The sequence below is a fragment of the Penicillium coprophilum genome (assembly GCF_028826855.1).
Source record: "Penicillium coprophilum strain IBT 35676 chromosome Unknown utg000004l_segment0_segment0, whole genome shotgun sequence".
In the NCBI taxonomy this organism is placed as follows: Eukaryota; Fungi; Ascomycota; class Eurotiomycetes; order Eurotiales; family Aspergillaceae; genus Penicillium; species Penicillium coprophilum.
In genome coordinates, this window is record NW_026622723.1 from 1,982,927 (window position 1) to 2,004,003 (window position 21,077).

General features: G+C 47.7%; 7 protein-coding genes across 7 annotated transcripts; 4 read left to right on the plus strand and 3 right to left on the minus strand.

Annotated features, from left to right (window-relative positions):
* Positions 1-1,278: 1,278 nt before the first annotated feature.
* hxB (putative molybdenum cofactor sulfurase protein (HxB)) lies at positions 1,279-3,902 on the plus strand (the record flags this gene model as incomplete). Its single annotated transcript, XM_056676309.1, has 3 exons — positions 1,279-1,381; positions 1,434-2,967; positions 3,017-3,902. The coding sequence occupies 3 exons, from the start codon at positions 1,279-1,281 to the stop codon at positions 3,900-3,902; spliced, it is 2,523 nt and encodes an 840-aa protein (XP_056531309.1).
* Positions 3,903-7,979: 4,077 nt separating this feature from the next.
* On the minus strand, positions 7,980-9,634 carry N7500_005165 (Cytochrome P450; the record flags this gene model as incomplete). The annotated part of the gene is made up of 4 exons (XM_056676310.1): positions 7,980-8,167; positions 8,258-8,282; positions 8,792-9,355; positions 9,530-9,634. 4 exons carry the CDS (start codon positions 9,632-9,634, stop codon positions 7,980-7,982), a joined length of 882 nt encoding a protein of 293 aa, XP_056531310.1.
* A 710-nt stretch (positions 9,635-10,344) lies between these two features.
* Positions 10,345-11,301, minus strand: N7500_005166 (phytanoyl-CoA dioxygenase family protein; the record flags this gene model as incomplete). The annotated part of the gene is made up of 3 exons (XM_056676311.1): positions 10,345-10,448; positions 10,513-10,945; positions 11,014-11,301. The coding sequence occupies 3 exons, from the start codon at positions 11,299-11,301 to the stop codon at positions 10,345-10,347; spliced, it is 825 nt and encodes a 274-aa protein (XP_056531311.1).
* Positions 11,302-11,795: 494 nt separating this feature from the next.
* Positions 11,796-12,571, plus strand: N7500_005167 (HD domain-containing protein; the record flags this gene model as incomplete). Its single annotated transcript, XM_056676312.1, has 3 exons — positions 11,796-12,269; positions 12,328-12,487; positions 12,543-12,571. The coding sequence occupies 3 exons, from the start codon at positions 11,796-11,798 to the stop codon at positions 12,569-12,571; spliced, it is 663 nt and encodes a 220-aa protein (XP_056531312.1).
* Positions 12,572-12,806: 235 nt separating this feature from the next.
* N7500_005168 (uncharacterized protein) lies at positions 12,807-14,757 on the minus strand (the record flags this gene model as incomplete). The annotated part of the gene is made up of 4 exons (XM_056676313.1): positions 12,807-13,708; positions 13,754-14,427; positions 14,477-14,586; positions 14,638-14,757. 4 exons carry the CDS (start codon positions 14,755-14,757, stop codon positions 12,807-12,809), a joined length of 1,806 nt encoding a protein of 601 aa, XP_056531313.1.
* Positions 14,758-15,171: 414 nt separating this feature from the next.
* Positions 15,172-16,778, plus strand: N7500_005169 (uncharacterized protein; the record flags this gene model as incomplete). Its single annotated transcript, XM_056676314.1, has 5 exons — positions 15,172-15,262; positions 15,312-15,596; positions 15,648-15,920; positions 15,970-16,096; positions 16,148-16,778. 5 exons carry the CDS (start codon positions 15,172-15,174, stop codon positions 16,776-16,778), a joined length of 1,407 nt encoding a protein of 468 aa, XP_056531314.1.
* Positions 16,779-17,527: 749 nt separating this feature from the next.
* Positions 17,528-19,383, plus strand: N7500_005170 (CBS domain-containing protein; the record flags this gene model as incomplete). The annotated part of the gene is made up of 5 exons (XM_056676315.1): positions 17,528-17,908; positions 17,969-18,441; positions 18,500-18,617; positions 18,667-18,845; positions 18,900-19,383. The coding sequence occupies 5 exons, from the start codon at positions 17,528-17,530 to the stop codon at positions 19,381-19,383; spliced, it is 1,635 nt and encodes a 544-aa protein (XP_056531315.1).
* Between the last annotated feature and the right edge of the window lie 1,694 nt (positions 19,384-21,077).

A 21,077-nucleotide genomic window follows, 5' to 3' on the forward strand; every position in this document is an offset into this window, starting at 1 on the left:
GGGAACACTCAAAAAAAGAACCTTCAGACAGCCAATGACAGTAGTCGCAAATAACGAAGGGCCTAAGCACCCCACGGAGATCATCGTGCTGATCAATTAGACCTAGAAACAATTTGGAATACTCTGGTTATCCTGTTTCAGACCTCCGTTTTGATGCTTGACATGTTCTGCTCAAACCACCTAACGGCATTGGCACTTGAGTCAGATATGGATGAATTGTCCAGTATGTTCCACTCAACTTGTGGCTATCGATTCTCAGGCCAGGGCTTAGGGCATTGCCGAGTTAAATTAGGCGCTCTCTGCGTCTATGAATAGCATTATAGCCGAATGTGTAAGCTGACATTGTGATGAAACTGAACGCAGTGCTTTAGCTTCAGTGGAATCCCTGAAACGCATGCAGGTTGGGTTACGCATTGTGCATCAGGGGGCGCTACTGGAACGTGTGAGATATAATCTACAGAAGCGCCTTATGGGCAGATAGGCGGCTAGGAGTCATCTACAACCAACAATGCCATTGTGTACTATCGTGTAGGGGCTTATAATTACTTCCAATAGTACGGAGTACTCATCAATTTGTCGGCTGATGCGAAGCTATCTCCTCGATGAGAATGAAAGAATGACCGTATCCATAAAAGGCATAGGCAATTATCATATTATGCATGTAGTGCATGAACGTCACGATGTAGTAGTGGGTCGCTATACGGGATGTAGATCAGTGTGTGTATAATGTTGAGTAGTGCGTGTGATAGGATGAGAGCAATCAACCGGTGTGCGCCGGGGTGATGAGGTTCGTTATGGAAACGACTCCCCTGTATTGCCACGTCCCATATATTCCAGACACGTAGGAGGGGAATTCTCATCTGCACACACTCTCTTCTTCGTCACTTCACACCGCGCCTTGAATAGTTGAGAACAACCTATAAAAGCCGTATACCAGACTTTGGGAATGTGCATCTTTTCTAAACCTCCGAAAGCCTATCCCTTTGAAGCGGACTGGAAATCATACCCGGGCTAGTTGATTTGTTGGTATCGGTAACCTCCGATCAGACTATATCTATCTTATACGTGGTAAACCCCCCTCCTCTTTTTTTTTTCGAACCCATTTGATATTGCACAGTCGTGCGAATGTACAGTCTGTTTCTGGATATTCCTATTCATTATGTGCTGATCAGTGTGTTAGACATATAGAAAGCCCATCCTTTCACAATTTGCCACCTTGATTTCAAACAAACTACGACAAATTTTGGAGTGCATTTGTCCAAAGTTGAACTTTGAAAAATGGCAGAATCAACCTCTCAGGGATCTGTTCATCCGCATTATAGTCAAGGCTACTCCGCTGATGTGGACATAATCCGAGAGCAAGAGTACCCTCTACTGAATGGTACGAGTGCCCATTGCTATAACTCAATCCTTGCTCACCATCCCTGTCTTAGGAACAACATACCTGGATTATGCGGGAACAACACCCTATGCAAAGTCCATGATCGAGTCGTTCTCGCGTGATCTTACATCTAATCTGTTTGGTAACCCTCATTCGATGTCTGTATCATCGCAGCTTTCTACACAAAGAACAGAAGATATTCGAGTCCGCGCATTGCGATTCTTTAATGCGGACCCGGATGAGTTTGACCTTGTCTTTGTGGCAAATGCAACTGCTGGCATTAAGCTCGTCGCAGACTCATTTCGGGACTCTGACCATCGAGGATTTTGGTATGGCTATCACATTGATGCTCATACCAGTCTTGTTGGGGTTCGAGAGTTAGCCGAGATGGGCTATCAGTGTTTTCAAAATGATGATGAGATGGAGGCTGAGATTTCAAAATTGGCCGGCAACCAGTCGAAGGCACCCAGACTACTTGCATACCCAGCCCAATCCAATATGAACGGGCGACGCCTGCCTATTCGATGGTGCGAGCAAGTCCGAGCCGCAGCAAAAGAAAGCGGAGGAAACGTATACACTTTGCTTGACGCTGCGTCGCTGGTATCCACCGCTCCACTTGATCTAGGCCCGTCCTCATCTGCTCCAGATTTCACTGTCCTTAGCTTCTACAAAATCTTCGGCTTTCCCGATCTGGGTGCTTTGATTGTTCGCAAAAGTGCTGCACGGGCCTTTGAGCGAAGAAAGTATTTTGGCGGAGGCACCGTTGACATGGTCCTGGCCACTGGGGTGCAATGGCATGCGAAAAAGGAAACCTCAATCCATGAGCGGCTGGAAGATGGTACTCTCCCATTTCATAGCATTATAGCTCTGGACGCGGCTTTAGACACACACACGCGCTTATTTGGTTCCATGGCGAACGTTTCGGCACATGCTGGGTTCCTCGCCAAGGAAGTCTATGATAGGCTTTCCTCATTGGCACATTTCAATGAGAGAAAGGTGTGTCAAATATATCAATCGCACACCTCGGCATATGGCAACCCAAATACCCAAGGGCCAATCATTGCATTCAATCTTTGCAATAGTCGCGGCGAGTGGGTTCCAAAAACCGAGGTGGAAAAGCTCGCTACGGTGCAGAATCTGCAGATACGCACTGGATCCGTTTGCAATCCAGGAGGAACTGCCTCATCTCTTGGGTGGACTGGACCCGAGCTTCGCCGGCATTACTCTGCGGGATTACGATGTGGTGATAATCATGACGTTCTCGGAGGACGACCAACAGGAATTCTTCGTGTCAGTATCGGCGCCACGACAAACATGAAGGATATAGACTCCCTGATAAACTTCATAGAGGAGTTTTATGTGGAAAAATGTCCACCTATACTCGCTCTAGATCCTCTAACCGAGTACAATGAGGTCGTTGCTCCTCATTTCTATGTTGAAAGCTTAGCAGTGTTCCCAATCAAGAGCTGCGGTGCTTTCAAGATACCCGAGGGAAAGCGTTGGGAAGTGAAGAAGGAGGGACTAGCTTGGGATAGAGAATGGTGTTTAGTTCATCAAGGGACAGGCGCAGCCCTGAATCAGAAAAGGTACGTTGTGTCTAAACCAAACTCTGAATTCCCAAACTAACGGTAAAAGATATCCCCGCATGTGTCTTATACGACCCTCCATTGAGATCGAACGAGGCGTTCTCCGTATCACTTGTGGTGCAATCGCTGCCCCAGATCAGGTCAGCCTTGAGATTTCGCTTGGCTGGGAGGACACAAGTCTTGTCTCTACATCCTTCTGTCCAAGCTCAACCAGAAAGCCTACAACAGTCTGCGGCGACAGGATTGCTCTCCATGCCTACACCTCTCCGGTGGTCTCTGCGTTCTTTTCGGACTTCCTTGGGGTACCCTGTACTCTTGCACGGTTCCCTACACAGACGACCAGCCGGTACTCGCGGATGCAACGGACGCCGAATACATGGAAGAACCGCTTCCGCAAGCTGATTATGCCAGGCTCGTTCCCACCTGACTTCCCTCCCCCGGCACGTGCGGGTGACCAGGCACAAATCACGTTATCCAACGAGTCACCAATTCTAATTGTCTCGCGTTCATCTGTCAACCGACTGAACGAAACCATCAAAGCAAACAGCAAGCATGGTCGCGGTAAGACTGTTGCAGCAGACGTCTTCCGGGGTAACATCATCGTTGCCGAACGCCTTGCTCACCGTGGTGATGTGGAACAACCATATGCGGAGGACCGGTGGTCCTCCCTTCGGATTGGACCAGACCAACTTCGGTTTGACGCTCTCGACACATGCCAACGATGCCAAATGGTTTGTATAGATCAGTTCACCGGGGTTCGGCGTGATGAGCCATTTTCAACGCTTGCTAAGACGCGAAATATTGATGGGAAGGTCTCGTTTGGCAAATATTCTGCACTTTCCATCGAAGAACTAGAGGGTTTTGACTCGGAGCTACCCGAGCGCAGGACGGTGATGGTTGGAGATGTGGTTGTGCCATCATACCTGGATGATTAATTTGAATGTTTTCTTTTTGTGATTGTGGGATTTCGACTCGTATTTCTGGGTGGACTTTGGTGTTTGACAGGACCTATCACATGCACATCTTGTATATCGCCGTACATACACAGTACCAAATGAAACAGGTTGTGACTTGTCTAAATTCTAAACAAGAACCCTAGAAGCTCCGCTTAGGAACTCCTAGCCACAAATGTACCTATACGTACCGGATTTTCCCTGGGTGGGGCTTTCCTATTTGAGCTGCTGCCGCTTTTATGAGGGTGCTCAGGCTCAGGCTCACTGAGTACATGTCAGCACGGGCTCAGATCAGTGATCATGCTCAGATCAGTCACGTGTATAATCACTGATGCTCAGTGAGTGATCATGGCCCGGGGATGCTCTCTGATTACTCAGTGATGCTCAGTGTCCAATCAGTGAGCAACACTGACGCACTCAGCCCGCCGCAGACTATACCTAGAAAGGATTAGCCCCTACATAGGGCCATTTATACTGTGATAGTTCGTTGATAGTATTGCTGCTGCCCTCATTTTTTTAAGCACTATATCTCACCAAGAAAATACGTCATGACCAAGGGGCGTAGCATAGAGCGGAGAACTCCGTCCGTTTCAGGGTGTTCTCTCCTTTTGTCTTCTATGAAGCGACATATCTGTCTGCATTCACACCATATACAAGGAATGTGTTTAGACTCGACAATTTGTGTTTCCGGACGAACAAATGAGCATTATGTAGAAGGCCAGAGTCTAGTCGAAATTCTTCAAGCCAATTCCTTGAAGAAAGCAAAGCTGGCATCTTTGGCTCCCAATCACGGAATACCAAGAGATCAATCAACTGATAATGGATAGGGGAGAAGTCTGTCTTAGTATCTACATTGATATATTCATACTGTAAACGGCGGACCTGTGAATTACTACATCGGGTTAGTTTTGACCTTTTGGGTTTAGCGCCCCAATACGCTGTCAACCAACCTTCAATGCCGACATAAAAGACCCGTCTTGGCGTCCTGTTCTCTTCTGCACCTTCGGCACAACAGGACGCTAACCCCACGCGTCCGCCACTCGAACCCAATAATCGTTCGGACAGTGGGTCGGGTGATCAGCTTATGCTCTCGCCACAGGTCGATGGCACGGGAGATTCAGTGTATACCGTCCCATTGACCATTCCGTTCAGCGTTGGGACATTGAATATTTCCCGCACAACGGAAACGAAGATGATGGTTCAGCTGTTATTGTGTCAATTGCAAAATTCACATCAGGTATGCTAAGGTCTTGATCGACGGGTCCAGGGTGCTGAGAATATGCGGGGAGAGAAGAACCTATGTGCAGGGTCCAATGCGCAGCTCCTAGAAAAGGTGGGAGAATTGCAACGTGTGTTGGCGGCGGTCTGTACGCAGACACCGATGTAGAATATGTGTGCGACTTTTCAAGAAACAGGAGTGGCATATTGATGATCTGGTCTTTAGTCTCCAGGCTTCCTCTTTTTAACGTTCTTCTTCTTTTAGGCTGTAGTCATGGTCTCAATCGTTGGCTATCTGCCCCGGATTCGGACGCTTTTTGGCCACCTGCGCAAACCCGTTTCATTTCATTCCTGACAAAGCCGCGGTCAAACCTGGACACACTCCAGTTAGCCAAGCCGAGCGTGGGAAAAGAGGGACTCGGCACAACGAAAGTGCGTTGGCGAGGGCTATCTCGTGTTCTGGCTGGGTCTAGCACCGCTCGCGTTGGCTGTGACTTGGCTGTGACTATTCATATGATGAAGACGCCGAGATCGAACCCCCATTTAGACTGTCTGCTTCTGCTCATTGAATAATCCAGACTCAGCCGCAATGGCGGCCTCACTGCGCAAGCTCATGGGACCAAGGCATCTTGGGGCGAGGAACAACGGGAGATGAACTCAAGTAAGCTCTATGGGGCCTTGTAACTACGCGAGAGACACCTACGGCAGCGATGGAGGTGTCGAATCGAATTGGGTGGCTATACTTTCCACTGCAAGCAAAGCTAGCTAGGTAGAGCAATGATGACAGGTATATATCTCTTCAACCTCCTACTCCCACTTTCTCCTTCTTTCTCCACTATATCCATGGAAAGCTCGTCCTTCTAGTATAACAGCGACACAAAACTAGAAACAGTAACAGCAAGTATGACTTCCTAAAGCAGCTGACCGGCTCTTCCTCTCGGACAACGTTAGCGTGAAGATCTCCGCAAATAGTCCTTCCAGTTGCTCCCTTGTGATTCCTCAGAGGGAGTTGCATATCTTGGCGGCAAGTCAACGATGAGATCCAAAGGGTTTTCGTAACTACCGGCCATCAACCCTAGCAGAGAAGCGGTCTTTATTCGATTGTAATACCATGCACGCATAGATTTGTAATCAAGTTTGAAGGACTCCCGGATTCGGGATTTCTGCTCAGGGTCGAGTGCAAACCCCCGGGCTCTCTCGCAACAAGAACATTCCACGGTACAATGACCAACTGCAAATTTCCGTTCTGACTGGCGATGAGAACAGCATCCACAGTCTCTACCACAACAGCCTCCTCTCCCTATGCAATCTTCCACAAGTACTTGATGCATATACCATTTTGGCTGTGAGCGCCAGAAATCGATACCTCTGGTCAGCGGGCCGTCGTCATACGAAGACCTAATCTCCCACCAACGTCGTTCTAAGGTCCAATATTCCGTCGAAAGTGTCGATAATTCCTCCTGTAAGTCCTGAAGAACAGTCACGTATGTGTCTTCCTTAGAGAGATGCCCTATTTTCTCTTTCAAGGCTATCTCGCGTTGAGTATTCTCCCGAAGTGCAACTTCTGTCTGTAATAGCCCCCTTAGGTTAATGGGGCATATGGATGGATTATCTTCGTCGGTGAAGGTAGCGTATCGGTATCTTTGAAGAAGGCATATATCTCCAGAGCTTTCTAGATCAAGCTCTTCCTCGGATTTGTCACCCCACATGTAGTAGCGCATCTTGAAATATCGTTTTACTCAAGAATGTTAGGATGTTGGGTCTGCTAAAGGACCTTCGGATTGGAGGTTGATGTGAAATCGAACAGATTACCTGTTGAGTCCTAATTGCAGTAGAGACATTTCCAGGGATATCGGCTAAAAGTCAAATCGCCGGGCCTAAGAAAGGAACCGGCCGTGGGCTAGTATTATCATGAGAGCAATCGTCAGGATGACGGGTATATAAAATTGAAGCCAGTGGTGAGCAGAACATACATAGGTTTCTGCAACTCTCTCTAAGACAGAAATTTGAGTGACACACACGTAGTAACGAACCTATCTATCTATCAGAAGCGGCGGCAAACAGACACATCAGAACGCATGATGTGAATACTGATGTCTTTTCTTTCTCCTTCATGAAATGAGAGAGGGCACTGCCATGCTACGGGAACTAATCAAAACGTGACATTATCCAACATCGTCAAAGACGAACCCTGGCTAGGTAGTGAGATGCCTACATAGCAGGACATCCTCTAGCCCGGATTACGACTACACCACGGTTTTACTTCCTCGAGGGTTGTATATTTTACTAGACCGAATATTACTCTATAACATAAACGGGTAGGTACTATCAATCCCCAAAATATAAAGTGTTTACCAGTACGGTTAACAGTGGTTTATGTGACTCTTATCACAATTGGTCTCACTATGGTACAAAGGTAACCTGGACTAGTGGACTTAACGCTATGTACAAGGGTAAGAATGAAAGAAAGACTTAGAAGTCAAAATAAAAGTAAGAGAAAGGTGAGTAATAAGTATAAAAGAGTAATAAAAAAGTGAGAGAAGAGTAAAGAAACACTGAACACTGAAAAAACTTGACTTTCGGCATTGACGGCTCATCGATCTCTAGATCCAATGTTAGTCCTTTCCATTGCCAGGCAATTTCAGATAGAGGATTTCGCCGTGTTCAGACTTTGGTATGTATGTTTTATAAAATGCAAGTAAATGGCTTTTATATCTGTTTCATGTTAATGCTTAAGTGTACTCACTTACAATTCAGGTCAGCCTTTCTCCATCGGATTCATCCGGTTATACCGGCGATTGCGGCAATCTTTGCAGCCGCAGGTTGCAGAGTGGCCGAGAGTTATGGGTGGCAGCTCGTTAAAGCGCCGGGGGCGATGTCGGAGGTGGCTAGAGGTAGATGAAGACACCTGAGGTTCAATCCGGATGGTGTCCGGAGGGCGGATGGGTGGCACTGGGGGTATGTCGGCCACGACAACGATGTCGGAGCACCCTGGTACTGGTCGGGCTGGGGGGCGCGGGCCAAGCCACCTATGGACAATCAATCAGTAATTATGCACATGAAGCTTGAAACAGCCATCCCCAGTGTGACAGCGCACATAGGCTTTCCGTGTACTTTACCTGAAAGCCCAAGCCCGGGCGATTGCTGCAATAGTCATTGTCATGTTGCAACAGAACAAGAAGACCAAACAAAAAACTGCTTGTAATGCCCTGGCCTTCCAACTGGGGGCCAAAAAAACTTCGTGCAAGAACTCGACAACAGACTTTGGTGGTTCTGGAGCTGGCATTTTGAAGAATGTTGGTGGCTTACAAAGTCTACTATTCTGCGCATTTAAGATCTGGTCTTGTCTTTTCTAATGGCGATTCTAGGAATGAGCCAACGGGGAAAGTCTTCCGGGTAAATTGCGGTTGACAGGGAAGGAGCGTCTCGATAAATCTGACGATATGCATTTGTAGCTCTTCTCTGGGAGATGTCCTACATACTGTTTGAACTCAAGTTTTCTGACCGTGGCCTGCACGCTCTCTGGGTATACGACCCAGTAGTATGGATTTCAAAAAGGGCGACGTGCTGGCCCAGACAACCTCGCGTCCCGGCCCCGAACTAGTACAATCAGGCATTGAACGTACCCGGCAAGTCGGCCAAACGTGACTTACACTAAGCAGACTGGCTTCAAGCTTTTTGGTATGCGACGGTTCGCCTTCCAACAAGCGACTGGGACGCCACTGATCCGCATCAACACCCCATGTCGGCTTATAGCGGTTAGTAATATATGGACTCATGCCAACCACGGTGCCTCCAGGGTAAAAGTGACCACAGATTGTGGCTTCCTCCGCCGGAACCACTCGTTCAAGAGGCATAGCAAATGGAGCGTCAAGCCGGAGTGGCTCTTTAATGCAGGCGTCGAGGAAGGGGAGGTTCTGCAGCTCATGCCATTGCGGGAAAGGTAGAGTGAGCCCGGTGGCCCCCAGTGCGTTGCTTATCTCGCAGCTCGGCCCGTACCGTTTCCAGTGCGTCAGGGTGACCACAGACCGAAGCATGGAAGCCGTGGAGTCGGCCCCTCCAAGAATATTGTCAAAAGTCCAGGTTGACACAAATCGAAGTTGCACATTATCCTTTTTCTCCTGGGCATTGTGGTAATACCCGAGGAAGTCACAGTCGGCAATGGTTCCGTCGACGTTTGCATTGGAGGGCGATTTGGGACTTTTCCGATGTTCTTCCTGACGCTCTGAAATACTCGCCAAGACGTAGTCCAGCAGAGGGCAATGGCTTCGCGTTTGAAAAGATTTGCTACCCAGTTCTTATGCAAGAGCCAATCGAGCCATGGTATCTGCGTCATCTGCAAATGGTTGAGACTTGCTCTCTGTCAAAGTTCTTCGTCATGTATAACTTACGGGTCCGATAATCAGGTTTGCCCTGTTCACGTCGTCCATGATGCCGTGTAAGTCTCTCCCATGCTGAACGTAGCCATATGGCCGGGGGAATTTCATCAAGCCCATTGTATCGTAGGATAGAGATTTCATCCACTAAGTCACATCGAACTGTGCTCCGGTGGGCACAAACCGGCGATCAAGCTCGTCAAAGAACATTTGTGAAGCACTATCTATTCTTGGCTCAAAGGAGGATACAGTGTACGAGAGCGAATAATATATAGAGATGTGCTGCTTCGTCTCTCGATGTTTCTATCGCTTAATTCTACGAAGAGGATATTATATAATCTTATTATTATCTAGTTTTATAAACTCTTCTAATAGCTAGTTTTAGGATATATAAGTAGTATTAAGATTATAGTTATTATTCTTATGAATAGCTACTCTAGAAGTCTCTAGTAGGTCTTGACAAGGCATTATCCGGTACGTATGTAATCTGTCTTCTCTGGTTCGAGGTAAATTCTTCGCCTACTATTCTCAAGAGGTTCGGGAAATATACAGAAGTCTTAGTCACAGCAGTTACCGACTACCAGTGCGCCATAAGAGGGTTTGCGGTACTTTTAATTCGATCCTAACTATCATGGTATTGTAAGGAACAAATCCTGAGCTATAATATCGACGATCAGACTGTAAAAGTACCGAGAATGGATCTTGGAAAAGCGAAATTAGACATCCCAAGGTTCGAGTAATTGAGTATCAACAAATTAAGCATCAAAATTGTAACTGCAGAGAATTCAATCATTTGATGAACATAGAAATGACGTCCATGCTAGCGCATACTAAGCCACGGCAGTCGCAATGACATTTTCTTGGACTTTGGTGAAAGGCGCCGCGAAGCCATAAGTCTCGTAGCCTTTAGAGTAATCTTTGCCTTCCTCACGCTCTAGGAGAGATATATCAGTAACCGTCAAGCAATTGAGGATTTGAACCTCTAAAGAATAACTCACCGTGCTCCGGTGGAAACATCTCCATTCGATGCTTGTAATACTGCTCCCTAAGATCGTCTCCGTCACTCCTAGAGTGAAAGGTAGCATAAAGGCTCGACGGACTCTTATCGGTCCTGTTCTCAGCCGACCGATGGGCAAGATGTGACCCAAAGATCAGCATATCACCAACTTCAAGTGGGATAGAACTCCACTCGTGTGCGTGCTCCCATTCAGGCTTGATTCGCCCAGCTTCCGCAAATTCAACTTTCATCTTGTGCGACCCGCGCACAACTTCTAGACATCCGTTTTCAGGAGTCGCAGCATCAATGGCAATGTTAGCGGTAACATGTTCGATGCGGCCGATGTGGTCGTAGGCTGGTGCATCGAGATGCGCTTGGAAACCGTTACCCTGGGCCTGTTTGTAGTTGATCTTCTCCTTGAAGAGGAGCATATCCTATAATTAAGAGCCAGGTATTAGCCTCATCTTAAGATACTTCGGTATTGGGAACCTCGGAAAGATACATCGCCTGATACTGCCTTCAGAATCTCGGCCAGCTGCTCGCCGCAGACCAGTGACTTGAACCCCGGGTGGTAGTCAATAAATCTTTCCGTGCGCATCAGTTGGCGTTCGCCATTAATGTTGATCTCGTCATAGGGCATCCATTTGCCCTTGACACGAGGCCAGGCCTGAACTTCTTGCGCCCATCGCTTGAGTTCTGTAGGGTCAACGAGTTTATGCTCGTCAGCGCGTAGGAGGAGATAGCCATTCTCGTGGTAAGAAGCTACTTGTCCACGTGTGAGAGGTGACATCTTCAAGTGGTTTGATCAAGAACAAGAACTAAGTATATAATAGATATATTCGATTATTCAAGAAATCTGGCCGAAGCGAAACGCAGTAACCCACGAGCCTTTAATAGGTTCGAAATGCGTTAACTTAGATTGCGGAGGTTCCCCGATCAGCTCTCGATTTCCCAAAGAAACCCTGCAGTATCTCTCAATAAGTCCTGTTGCATGAGAATTGAGTGAAGGTGTTCGTCCCGAAGCCAGACAGAAACGCTTGGGATACAGCACAGACCAACGGGCTTCATGCCGAAGCCAAATGCGATTCGCTCAGATTTCGAGGTATACTATGAGGCATTAGAGGGGTAAGTTGGAGAAGAGCAAATGCAGGACGGACTTCGTACCCCGTGCAATTTCACCAATGCCATAATGACTTCTAATATGTCATCACAACACAAAATGACCAAGGAATGTATTGAGGACTATAAGAGACCATCAAGTTGAAACAGCAAACACCTATCAAAATGGACTCGAAAATGATAACCCCCCAAACTGAGAAAACCGTCGCCTCGACCGAGGAAAATACCCGAGTAACCATTCAAACATTGTTCCAGTTTCTGCACGCACAGGGTCAGGGTGACTATCTCGGCGAGCAAGTCACCCAACTAGAGCACTCGCTACAGTGTGCATATCTTGCTACACAGTCCCCCGAACACGGAAATGACCCCGAGGTCATCCTGGCTGCACTTTTGCACGATGTTGGACGCTTCATCCCTGCGGCGGAGAAGATGGAGAAAATGATCACTCCCGACGGCCAGTATATTGGAAGACAAAGCCATGAAGCTCTGGGAGAAGCTTACCTGCGCCAGATTGGTTTCAGTGAGAAGGTGTGCAAGTTGGTTGGCGCGCATGTGATGGCAAAGCGCTATTTGGTCGCGACAGATCAAAGCTATTATGACGCACTGAGTGAGACCAGTAAGCGGACATTGAAATTCCAGGTATGTCACTTTCGACTTCTTGTATTCTCGATATTTGAAGTATGTTGACGGCTGTTAGGGCGGTGGATACAATTCCGAGCAGATCCTGGAGGCGCAACAGGATCCCTTGCTCGAGGCAAAACTTTCTGTTAGACGATGGGATGATCTCGCGAAAAAGCCGAATTTGAAAGTTCCTCTCTTGGAGGCCTATGAGGAACTTGCCTATCAATGTCTTCTTGGTGAGTGTAATCATGACCTTCTATCAGTCAATACAGACACTGACCACCAATCCAGACTCCCGGTCGAAAGATTTTCTACATTAGAGGGAATATTTACAGCCAACACAGCTTACAGTCATTATTTTTGTTAATTGGTGAAGTTAAAAATGAAAGGAAATTTACTTAATCTTGTGCTCAACTGGTGAATCTGATGTTTCCCTATCTTGATACCTCTGGGCAAAGAGGGCCCATCGATGCATTATAATGCAGCCACCAATCGTCCATATCAGGAAAATTAGTTTGGAAATCAAAGCTTGCCATATTTTCCATCCAAATTGCATCAAATGCCGGGGGCTGCTCCTGGATAGGAGAGAAAACGATTTATTGTTTCGTGGACGGTGTGAGTAGACGCCTGGCAAATACTCAACAGCCGTTCCAAACCTTCGCTGATGACCACGAGTAGATGATGTTTATGCATAGATTGGGTGATATCTCCAAGTGCAGCCACAGTCTCAGTGACTAGGGAAATGATCTTGCCGGTATCAATTCTGATCATGAATGCATACTTTGTGGCAACTTTGAGGAGAAAAATAACGGCGAAGGCGAGCATGGTATCGAAATATAATGGAAGCCCATTCAAAAACGATCGAAATTCAGCATCACTGACAATCATCCGAAGGATTGACATAGCTGACAATACACCGGCATTGGCGATATCCTCCAGTTCAGGCAGCACGTATCGAGGTGAATCTTCTGATACCGGTACACCACGAAATGCGTGCGAGCAAAGGTATAGCTTTGCAAAGTGAAAGTGAAAACCAACACCCTTCTGTGGATAATTTCCGACATTCTGATGTTCCTTGAAGCTTTCGTTCCAATCTGCAAACCACGTATCCAAAGAAATAGAGCATCGACGCAATCGAGGTAGTGTCTGAGGTGCAATAGGGGTATCAATGTCAACACCGAAGGTGTCAAACACTTGACCCAGGATTGACCACTCCTTGACTTGACTTATCAATCTAGCATCATCTTCTGTGGCATGTGGCAGTTCTAGAATTCGACTGGCCGATTCGATTATGAACCCTTCTCTCGACATCGGAGGTCGGCCATAGGCGATCGAAAAGTGGTGGTCACATACATAGACGAGATAATATAGTCGCGCTTGAAGATAGCCATTGCGGTCTCCTTTAAGGGCTTTGTAGATACCACTATGAAGATTGATGTCCGACGCAATGCGGACAGCTAGTTTTGTTAGCTTCGCTTCGGCAGAAGATTGCACCCACGTACCGTTCCCGATCAAGGCCCAAGAAATCTCATGCAGCCAAAACGCACCGACACACAGGCCACGGATGTCATCTTCATTTACGTGTCTTGAGAAAGTTTGGGCTGCGACGAGATCTTTATATTCGTCGTAGCAAGCTTCGAAGAGATGGCCGAGGGGTTGAGAATGTAAAGCAGCAACGGTACAAATGGCCGCCGTTAATGATGGGGATGCGACTCGAACCGAGTCCAAACTAGTATGGTCGCCAAGAATGCGATAGAGGAAATGATCAAGTCTGAGGTGATATGTCTCGAATAATGCAACGGCTTGGCGTAAAGAGATAAGTCCTTTGGATATCAAATCTGGACGAGCAGGTGATAGATTGTTTGATAGACCTGCCTTCCCACCTTCTGATACACAAGAGGCTGGGATGGAAGCTGCGCCGCCTGGAGCATCCATTATCACTTCCCATGTCTGCGATGGCTCATGCTTGTCTTTTTGCTGAGATGATTGACTTGACGGAGAGGTTTCCCTTCTGCTACCTTCTTCATTCATAGCTTCGACTGGCGGACTCGAAGAATCATCTTGTATTTCAGGAGCAACTTGCAAAGCTTGTAACTCGGGCTCATCAACTTTGGCAGCAATTTTCGCAACTGCCTCTTCTAGCCGTCGCATCTTTTGTACCACGGCACCTTTCCATCTAGATTATATCAGAAAATGCCAGTGAAAGAGATTTTTTTCGTACTTACGTGACATCGTCTTCTAGTAATGTTTGCAGGCTCCGATTCACATTGCAAGGTAGACCTCTCTTCTTACATCGCGAGCATGGCATCTGCCCCTCCCGCATATGACATTTGACCTTTCCGGAGTGTCAGTGACTTGCCTCGTTATCTCCGGCAATTAAACTGACCTTTTGCTTTCGACATGCTACACAAGCAGTAATCTTACGAGTGATATCGGGTGGTTTTCGATCGCCAAATGATTCTCTCAAGGCACTCACGGCCGGCGGGGAGGCTAGTTCGATGTCCATATGTGCTTTCGATAGGCAGCACAGTCTGAAATTCCCAAGTGTAGTGTTTAACAGACCTTCGTCCACACAATGATCTTGCGGACTTCGCACCGAAGAGATACGGGAATACCCGCTATGCCCCACGTGGGGTTCATGTGAAATCCTGACTGGCCTCTGGCTGGCCTCTCCGTTAGACCCCGTGGCGACTTTGATGTTGCTCATTGTTCTACTTCTTCTCACGTTCAACATGGTCTAACATGGAAAGACTATTGGTCTCCGAAATACTGTCTTGGCTATGGGAGTAATTTTGCCTATTCCAATGAAGTGTATAACTTCATTACTCGAGACAATGTACATTCCTCCGTGCGCAAGCCTGAAATTGCGATTTTGTCTTGGTCGTTTCTATTCTTCTTAAATCTTCGTTGTTTCGCTTCAATGGCATCTCTGGGAGCCAAGTTAAGATTTATGGTCACTGCGGGTGTTGGATTCTTCGCAGATGGCTATCTCAACCTGACAATTGGACTTGGTGAATAGCTTCAATTGCTCCAATAGAATCGAAGACTAACATCAATTAGTGATACCAATTCTGGGTTATATCTATTTCCAAGATGGCAAGGTACCGTCAGTTCAGAGCGACATCATGAAAGGCGGCCTGAGTCTGGGCATGGTTGCTGGTCAGCTTCTTTTTGGAGTCCTGAGTGACGTTTGGGGTCGACACACTATATATGGTAAAGAGCTCCTCCTCACAATATTTGGGACCCTGATGGTAATCTTGTTGCCATGGAACCAGATGTCCCCCCGGTTTGTGACAGCATGGATTGCAATTTTTCGTGTTGTAACTGGCGTAGGCATTGGAGCTGGTAAGTTATGGCCGTTTGAGACAGAAAGGAATAGCGGGCTAATATGAGGAGACTATCCACTATCTTCATCTTTGTCGGTAGAGAAATCACCATTTGGCTCCCGCGCCATGCAAGTGTTGACCGTCTTCTCGAATATCGGCCTCGGTAATATTGCAGCCAGCCTCGTGTTTCTGATCTTGCTCAAGGCATTCGAAGGATCGATAGCCAACAACTTGAGCCATCTCGAATGGGTCTGGCGTTTGCTACTGGGCATTGGAATTGTGCCAGCGGTTTTCACCCTTTATGCCCGCTTAACAATCACAGAGACATTGCCCTACAAGCAATGTGAGACCCCTTGCAGTGTTGTATTTTGAAGATCACTAATGCCGCTTAGATGTCTGCGATGACACCGCTGGACAGAAACGTACATTCAAGCAGCAGTGGGAAGACTTTCGCGAGTACTTCTGTCATTGGAAACATGCCAAAGTCCTGTTCGCAACGGCAGCCTCCTGGTTCTTGTTGTAAGTGAGTATGAACTTCGAGAAAAGAATCCCCGATACTAATATGCATAGCGATATCGCATACTATGGTATCAATCTCAACCAAAGTATTATACTAGCAAGAATCGGTTATGCGAATGGAGAAACACCATGGAGGACTCTGTACAACACCGCTGTTGGTAATATAATCATTCAAGCGGCAGGATATCTCCCCGGATTCTACGTCGGCATCTTCCTTCCCGATCGTATTGGTCGTGTACGCCAACAATTCTGGACCTGTATCATGGTGCGCGTCCTTCATGCCATATGGGCTGGAGCTAGCACAAAGAGCGCGCACACTCCGACAGCTGGCTTGATGATCATCTTTGCACTCTCGCAATTTTTGCTGACCATTGGTCCTAATTGCACGACGTTCCTGATTCCCGCAGAAGTTTTTCCAACGCGTGTTCGAGGGACAGCATATGGAATATCAGCCTCTGCTGGCAAATGCGGCGCAATCATAACTTCATTTGCTTTTGGTACTGTTGAAGATGAAATGGGGTTGGAGGGTGTTCTTGGTTTGTTCTCGGGGATCATGCTGCTCACTGCTTTTATAACTTTGCTGATACCCGAGACTAAAGATCAAGCCCTTGAGAGCATTGAAAAAGATGAGCTCGGTAAAGCAGCTCCCACACTCTGTCTGAGTTACCTATATCAACGTTGATGTATTCAACGCAGTGAACATGGAGCTGTATGCAGCAAAAGCCAATTCAGGGAGTGACAATAAGGTGGCGAAATTACCGACACAGGCAGCTTAAGCAACGGTCTTGTGGTCTTATGATAAAGGAGCAATTGTCCTACCCAAGTAAGCGACTTCGACTTCAACGCCCCGTCTCCCCTCGTAAGGGCAAAAATATCATTCGGGTTTGCCTGCATGGGGATCATTGGAATGCCTCGCAGTGATGGCAACGGGACTTCCTGCTAGATTCGACGATCGTCAAGTAATGGAGACTTCATATGGTCTCGACCCTTGCGCCATCTGTTTGTTTGTACTATGTGTACTATTTGCAATACGTCATCAGGAAGTGCGTACTTCCAGCTTCCTGTAACTCCGACCTATCCGAAACCCCGAGAATATCCCTGATGCCGAGGAAGCTTCCTACGATCATTCTCTTCAAGAGTTTAAGCACATATCAACAAATATCTGAAGACGCTCTGGAGATACTCTGAAGATATTCTGAAGATATTCTGGAGTATATACATCGACACAACATTACCTGCCTGGGTATAGCACCTATCACCATTGATATCGGGCTGTTTTGATTGGTTCGACAGTTGACCCCGCCAATGGACCCGCTTAATATGATCAACATCACCTGATGACCTCAGTAGGGTCCAGCAACACCCCATTAAATCCCATTCCGCACATATTAACCCTTGTCTTTGACTAACCTCTTGGGGAGAATATTTGAAATGGATCGTTTACACTCCCGCGAAGGGTCCGACACCTCTCTCAACAATGCATCTATTGCTTCCCCACGATCCAGCACCGAATCCCGGTCTCCCCCTACACGAAACCAACTCCGCGTTTCACACATACCGCCAGCAAACCACCAGCACAGACAAAGCTTGAGCGAGACACTTCGTGGTCCACCCGGCTCTCCTCGTGCCCGTCGACAGCCGTCCCTCCCACAGTCCGCCATCCAGAGCCTTATTGACAATCCCCCGCCACCGAAGAATAGTGATCCGGCCTTTGTTGGTCGTGATTGGAGAGAAATTTCAATTGGCGAGCTGGTCAGCCCAGCTGATCTGAAGTTTGTGGAGCTTGACACGGGCATTGAAGAGGCAACAAACGTGAGTACACCACAAGGGCAACGCTCCATGTCCTTGGACTAACATGCTCGTCCCAACTAGATCTTGATTGATTCAGGTGCGGCTGTATTGTTGATCCGCGAGACCCCTGAAGCCACTTCTGCCGTCGGCACATTTGATTATGCCGATCTCAACTCTTATCTTCTACTGGCAGCGGGCCTAACACACCCTGACGAAGCGCATCAAGCGTCGTATGACGAGCTAGCCAAGAAGGCTCACGACGGCGTGCCTATTCCGCTGAGAGATGTCAAGAAGTTTGGTATGGAAAAGGAACCGCTGATTAAACTGCCGGCATCAGCCAATGTCTTGACCGCAGTTGAGATCTTTGGTGGCGGTGTTCACCGGGTCGTGGTGGTCAGTGAGTCAAATGACCAAGAAGTGGTTGGGATCTTCAGCCAGTTTCGACTGGTCAAATTCCTCTGGGAAAATGGTCGCAGCTTCCCGGTAATTGAAGAGCTCTACCCCAAGGCTCTGCGTGAGCTGGGGGTTGGCTCGCATGAAGTGATCTCCATCAAGTAAGTCGTTTTGGCGAATACTTGAGAAGCTTTCTAACCGCCATTGTGTCATTTGCAGTGGAGATAAACCCCTCTCCGATGCGCTTCATATGATGAATAATGAGGGTATGTCCTCGATCGTAGTCGTTGATAGCTACTTAAACGTCCTTGGGAATATCTCCACAGCGGATGTTAAGGTATGTGACGAGCAACCCCGGCTGGCAAGAGTTACTCACCATCTCGCAGCTTTTGACCCGATCATCTTCATTGCCACTTCTTCAAAACACCTGCACCCACTTCATCTCAGTCATACTGTCCACACGAGGATTGATTGAGGGTAAAGACTCATTCCCGGTCTTCCACGTCAATCCTGGATCGACACTGGCTCATACGGTTGCAAAGATTGTGGCAACTCGATCACACCGGTAACCACTGCACGCTTGAAATATAAGCAGAAGATGTACTGACTGCTGCTGTAGGCTCTGGGTCACCGATCCATTATCTCCAACCTCATCAGGACCGCCAACTCCATCGCATTCTTCAGTCCACGTCCCTCTTTCCAACAGCGTCAGCCCGGCTCCCGGATCGTCTACTGCACAGTCACCACCACCATCTCCTTCTTTACCTGTGACACCCTCTACACAGCCCTCTCAATACACCGCTCCTCACCTACCAGCTCCTAACCTCCCCTACACATACCCAGCTCCAGGCGTGTCAGTGCCAGTACCGTCGCCCATATCGCATTCTGTTCCCTCGTCGACCCTAGACGGAGCCCGGCTATCCGGCCGCCTAGTCGGCGTAGTCAGCTTGACTGACATCCTGAATTTGCATGCTCGAGCCAGCGGGCTGAACCCAGCTGACCCCGCCGAGTCCCGTAGCCGCCGCCGACGCAGTAGTTCCTCGAGCCAGAGTGTCCGCCGCAGTGGTGACATTGGCCGGGAGCTTTTCAGTCGTGGCATGTAAAAGCATACACTGCGTTTTGCACTTGGGCTCTATTGCAGAGCATGGTCGCAGTACACCTGTTTTTGAAACCCCCAACATACGAAGTCGCTCTGTCCGACGTGCTTGGCTCTGTTAGAAACCCAATGCCCGCCTCACCAGTCATGAATATGTGTCACTTCATATACAACATAGGACGCAAGCGGATGGACCTCCAGACTTGATCAGCCTCTCGTTATCGTCTTTAGCAGCGGATATGATTTCCATCGTGAATTAGTGTTACCAAAGGACCTTGGAACTTCAATTTACTTTGTCCCTACATAGTGTCTCGCGTGCATTGTGGTAGACTCTGTGATTTGTTACTTCTGGAGTTACCGTCTCTACCTTACCAGATAAGCCAGATTTACATCCACTAGGATCGACCGTTATCGGACATAGCCGATCAAAGCCACGTCTCGGCGCTGATCAGGCAAATCCCTTATTACAGCCGAGACAAATGCCGAATTTTCACCCAGTTTCAATCTCCACAGAAACAAAACTGTAAAATAGCTCCATCACCTGAAGAAATATATCCGGAATCCACAAAGTAGTTTTGTGTCCCACCCAATACCTTCCAGTGGCAGAAGCACTACCACACACGCAATAATATCCACTCCGGTACCTCCAGGACCTCTCTTGATCCTCGTATTCTGTCATTTCGGTAGGTATCTCATGGATTGGGGTTGAGCCTGACTCAGGTAGTGGCGTTGATCAGTTGCAGGTTTCCTGAATGCTTATTGTGTGGGCATCGATCTGGTGTATATGGTATGCTGGTTCATTTCTGCGATTTGGCTTCCTGTCTCTTACTGGCCCATCAGATTGAGGTTCATGTGTGACCTCGCCGGATTGAGGTCGACCGTGTCTTGATTGGTTCCACTGATTTAGGCGAGATCATATTGCGTTACCGAGCTTATGCGTAATTATTGATTTTGAAGGAAATACGTATGGAATTCTTCCATGGCAGGATTTCTTTCCCCTCACACTAGCTATATCAACATCTGATCTAGAAAAACCCAACAATCTCTCTCAAAGAAGCACAATGAGCTTAGCCCGAGATCGTCAACGCTCTAAAATCTGGGGTCAATTCGCACGAACCACTGCACCTCGTCTCCACCTCGCCCATCCAACCGGGTCTCCTATTGAGCCAACTCGTGCTCCACCGGCACCGAGAGCCCGGACTGGACGCTGATCATCGACATATCCCTTGAGGTAGGTATATCCGGGTTCATTACAGGATTGTGATTGGATGATACTGTAGGGTTATCTCAGGAAAGACTGGTGGTTCAGAGAGGATATGCCCAGGTTCAGGCTCAGGTCATTTCAAAGGCCAAATCTACAGCCTTGGAGGATATGGAGGTACGGACATACCTAGTTTACTGACCCTGTATGGTGTGAAAAATAACAAAATCCATTCATATACGAATCAACCATGCTAAGCACCACAATAGCACCATTCGATCCAATCTAATTGCCAAATTCGACCAATCTGGACCCTATGGCCTGATCGGTAATAAAAGGTGGATGCCCTAGTCAGGCCATCGTTGAAAAATGCCTCAAACGCAGGTACTGCACGCCCTAAGCAGGCTGAAAAAGACGGAATGGTGCAAGCAGAGCTCGCGAATTATCCCCTATCAGGGTCTACATCCATCATTACTATCACTGTGGGCCTATCACCGACT